Source organism: Toxotes jaculatrix, chromosome 23 (genome assembly GCF_017976425.1).
Source record: "Toxotes jaculatrix isolate fToxJac2 chromosome 23, fToxJac2.pri, whole genome shotgun sequence".
NCBI classification, from domain to species: domain Eukaryota; kingdom Metazoa; phylum Chordata; class Actinopteri; family Toxotidae; genus Toxotes; species Toxotes jaculatrix.
This window is the reverse complement of record NC_054416.1, coordinates 208,138-212,819: the sequence shown is the minus strand read 5'-3', so window position 1 is coordinate 212,819 and position 4,682 is coordinate 208,138. Positions and strand designations below refer to the sequence as shown.

General features: G+C 45.5%; 1 protein-coding gene across 1 annotated transcript; it reads right to left on the bottom strand.

The window, feature by feature from the left end:
* Positions 1-1,768: 1,768 nt before the first annotated feature.
* LOC121176891 (H-2 class II histocompatibility antigen, A-Q alpha chain-like) lies at positions 1,769-3,703 on the bottom strand. Its single transcript, XM_041031018.1, has 4 exons — positions 3,543-3,703; positions 3,156-3,404; positions 2,242-2,526; positions 1,769-2,138 (listed from the first exon to the last, which is right to left on the bottom strand). Exons 1-4 carry the CDS (start codon positions 3,610-3,612, stop codon positions 2,017-2,019), a joined length of 726 nt encoding a protein of 241 aa, XP_040886952.1. The 5' UTR covers positions 3,613-3,703; the 3' UTR covers positions 1,769-2,016.
* Between the last annotated feature and the right edge of the window lie 979 nt (positions 3,704-4,682).

The following is a 4,682-nucleotide window of genomic DNA, read 5'->3' as shown; positions in this document are numbered from 1 at the left end:
TGCGTCAGCTGTTACCGGGCGGACGACTGTGGCAGAAGTCTGCTCGGAGCACAAAGTGTCTGTGAGACGTCCTTCATGTCTTCATCATGTTTTCCATCATGTCTCGTGTCCTTTGATCAAGTCGACCTCAGGTCGTTGTAAAGACATGTTGGACAAACAGATAAAGTCTGAGACAATATGTCCACTCTGTGAATATGTCCTCTCTGTGAAGGACAAAGTCAGAGGAGAAGTTTTACAACACAGTGATTCTAAAACATTTTCACAAAGATGCTTTGTTCATTATTCAATAATAAATTATAGTTGATATAAAAACATAGTTGATCTATTTGAAGCTGATTGATGTTTTTGAATTATTTTTGTAAAATGTTATATGTGGACACAACTGGTGTAAAATAAGATCCAGTAAAATCCAGTAATGTTTTCTGTGTTTAATATTAAATGTTGAGTCACTCTCTCTGTCCTCTCTGTCATGTCCTCCTTCTGTGATTAGATGAGAGAGGACAGCTGGGACACGTCCTCTATCTGCTGTGTGAGGACAGAGTGAAACAGTTTGTCGACCATGAAGCCAAATAAATGTAAAGTTTTGTTATTTTTGTTTGTTCATATTTCTGTTTGTGTGAATAAATCCTGAATCTTTTTTTTTTACCTGGATGAAGTCAATCACACATCATCATCATCATCAGCCTCCTCAATGAAACAGCAACAACAGATGTAGTTGCTTAAAAAAATTCTTTTGAAAATAATAAAATAACAAATATTTTCTTCAGAGTTTCAGTGACAGTTTGTTTCCGTCTCTAAATAAAATATGTCACTGATCGATTCCTGAAGAAGATTCACTCAGTGGATCCTCAGTCACAGTCACTTCCTGTTCTTCTGTTTCTGATCTTTGTCTCTGACTCAGAACATGAAGCTTCACAACATCAGCTACACAGCTACACAACTACACACACAATAAGGTGGAAATATAAGTGTAGACACTCAGTGGAGTCACAGCTGCTTCAACCATTGAAGAAAGACTGATTGACTGATTGGTGATGTCACTGATTAGAAACATTTTCAGAAAGTTGTCGTTCTGATTTGTGCGTCAGTCTAAACATTTGTTAGAACCTGAACTTTTCTTTATTTTCTAACATGTTAAAGATACTAATTGACAGTGATTAATAATACTAATTACAGTGATATTGATCCATAACTGTAACATTACAGAGACTCTGAGCAGCTGCAGCATGTCACACTTCACCTCACACAGGTACAGAGGACGATCAGGTGTGTGTCCACACACACAGGAACAGGCTGAAAAACCTGGAGGCTTCAAACTAAAATTACCGTTTGTACACATCAGAGATTCAGGGTCAGGTGATCAAACAGGTCTCAGACTCTGGATGTCTCTGATGAACCAGCTGTGGTCCTGGTCCCTGGTGGAACCTCTGGCTCTAGACCTCAGTCCCAGAGGACATTGTGAGGTCCATGGCGAGGACACTGAGTCTGGACCAGCAGCAACAGAGTCCACAGGTGGATCCTCTGAACTCTCCGTGGACCCAATCATTCAACATCTGACTTCATACACCAGCTTCTGCAACCTGTTGCTCTGTGACTGAGTCTGTTGCAGCAGAAACTATTTCACCACTTCATTCAACCAGTCATGTCTTCATCATCTATGTACTACCACTGTGTGTTTGTTGTGTGTGACAGGGGACAGACACAGACTCAGAGACTCAGACTCAGTCTCAGAGTCAGACAGAGACACAGACTCAGACTCAGCAGCATCTCGTGGGTTTGATGTGACTTTATTTCCAGAGGTGCAGGTTATTGCAGCTGATCACAGACAGAACATCTGGTTTATTTACATCAGGAATCAGAAACAGGTCGATCTCTCATCACGTTAAAGCAGCTCAGGTGTCGTCAGACCGTGAAGCCGCGGCGGCGAGCGGCGCTCAGAGAGGCGGAGCGGATCCAAGCGGGTTAAAGCTGATAGGACAATCTGTACACGTGGACGACGTCGCCGGCCCCGGCCAATCAGCTGCACTCGTTTCCTTTGATGAGGAAGAAGGTTCCGGCGGCCACGCCCAGCAGACCCACCGTCAGACCCAGTCCACAAAATACTGCAGGTCCAACACCGGGCTGCTGCACGTCCACATCTGGAGACAGAAGACACACAGACATTAAGTTCACCTGCACATCTGGACACAGGAAGTGGACTGACTGTCAGCTGGAGCTCGTCTCTGGTTAAAGTCGTCTCACCCCAGATTCTGGTCAGTGGTTGGCTCAGAGCTGGATGGTCCACTGTGCAGCTGTAGATGTCTCCCAGCTGTGGGATGAAGACCAGTCTGGACGTCTGTCTGAAGGACCCGTCCGTGTTGGGAAAGGGGACGTTGATGCTCGTCCCTTCAGTCACCTTCTCTTGGTTCTTGGTCCAGGTGACGTTGACAGGAGCAGGGTAGAAACCAGTCACATGACAGATCAGAGTGTTCTGCTCTCCCAGCTCCACATGGTCTCTGGTGTAGATCATCGGAGGTGAAGGAGGATCTGTACGGGGACAGGACTCAGATCACATGATGTCTCCAGGATCCACTGAGTCCAGAGCAGCAGGTCTGCCACTGTACTCTGCATTCATTCATTCATTCACTCAGAGTCAGAGGACAGATCAGAAAGTGATGAACCAGATCAGCTCGTCTCTGTGGACACAGCCTGTGTTGGACATCAGAACCTGTGAAGTTGGGAAATCCCCCTGCAGACAGGTGGCAGGTGACGTTATCCATGTTCCTGCTGATGGTGCAGCACCGACCCACTGATCCACAGGTGGAGGCTGGTTACCATGGTAACCATGTTCTGCGTTTGTAGGACATAAATACTGAGCTGAGACTGAACCTGGATCAGAATCTGAGTGATCGACTTTGATCAATAATCAATAACTTTATTCAGGTGTTTTAATCTTTAATTCATTTTACATTTTACAATTATATTAATAATTGTAAAATATTATTTTAATTATACAAAATGAGACAAATGTCAGTGATTCAGAGGATGATGTGTGTGCGTGTGTGTGTGTGTGGACATCGTGTCCTTCAGTCCAGCTCAGTCTGGATCAGGTCTTTGTCTCACTGTCTGTAGTTTGTGTTGTTGTGAACAAAGAGACAGAAACTGGATTTCTTTACCATTTTCCCGTGGGATGTCCTTCGTAGCATCACTGAAAATCTTCAGATTATATTTGCAGGTCTCTTGATCAGCCACAGCTTGTTCATAAGTTCCTTCCCTGTAGCTCACATGATCCACAAAACTGGGCAGAGGCTCGACTCCTTCCTTCTTGATGAAGTCTGCGTACCACCACTCTTCACCATCCAGTGCGTACATCTCCTCTCCATCAGTCTCTGAACAGCCACTGATAGAAAAGTCTTCATGCAGACCTGAAGACAGAGGACAGGGTTCAGCCACTGACTGTGTCTGTGGTTCAGTCCTTCAGTCTGTGAGCTCAGTGTCCACAGACTGTTTGATCTGAACCATCAGAGTTTTAAAGCTGAGTTTAAAGGGAGACAAACACTCACCGTCAGCAGAGACGCAGAGGACACAGCAGAGGACGAGGACCAGCTCCGGGACCTTCATGGTGGTCTTCATCGGCAGCAGAGGGACACGGAGACGTCTGAATGTCTGTGAATCTGTGAGACACTGACACAAACTGACACTGAGTCCAGCAGCAGCTGAGCTCTTACTCACACAGCAGCCAATCACAGAGCAGAGATCCCATGATGTCAGCGGTGTCCGGGCAGACCCGGGCTGCAGCCGCTCACAGCTGAGGACGGAGACACAGAGACCAGTGATGGTTCAGAGAGTCTCAGACCAGATCTCTGTCTCATGTCTCTGAGACACAAAGACATCAAAGAGTTTCTGTTTGTCCTGAAACTTTGTGCTGTCGTCTCTGCTCGTCTCATCTGAAATAACGTGGAGCTGCTTATATTTCATTAGAGTGTGTTTAGGGGAAAAAAACACAAGACTCTACTGAACACACCAACATGTCCAACGTGTCCAACATGTCCAACAGCACCGATTCTGTCAGGCTTCACTTTGACAAACTGAGTCTCAACCAATCACCTGCAGACAGCTGTGTGTCAGACAGACTCTGTGTGGTGTGTTTCAGGTGAACTGCACGTCTTAGTCCTGGACTCAGATCTTCGTCCTGGACTCAGAGAGCCTCGGGGACGTCTGTCCTCTGACGTCCTTACAGGAAACTACTTCAGCTCTTCTCCTGCCGTGTGTGAGCTGATCACCTGACGTCCTGTCAGTCCTGTGCTGAGACACTACAGATAGCAGCAGAACACACTCTGTTCACATTAGAGGACAGTGTCCCTCACACACACACACTGGTACTTATATCTTTGTGAGACACTCATTGATAAAATGCATTCCCTAGCCTCTAACACAAACCTGAACTTTAACCTGAACCATCTGAACTGAGTGTCTGACCCTGAAACCAGGTCTGAACTCTGTGATTAATGAAGTCTTAGTTTGACTCTGATCATTTCCTCTCAATTCAGTTCAACTGTTTACTTCAAAGAATCAATCAATAATTTATAATACAATCATACAAACAGTCGTCCAAAGCTGACAAAAGGAAAAAGGAGAAAAAAACCCTGTGTGGCTCCACCCCATGTTTACCTGACTGAATGTCTGCCCAGGTAACCACCGCC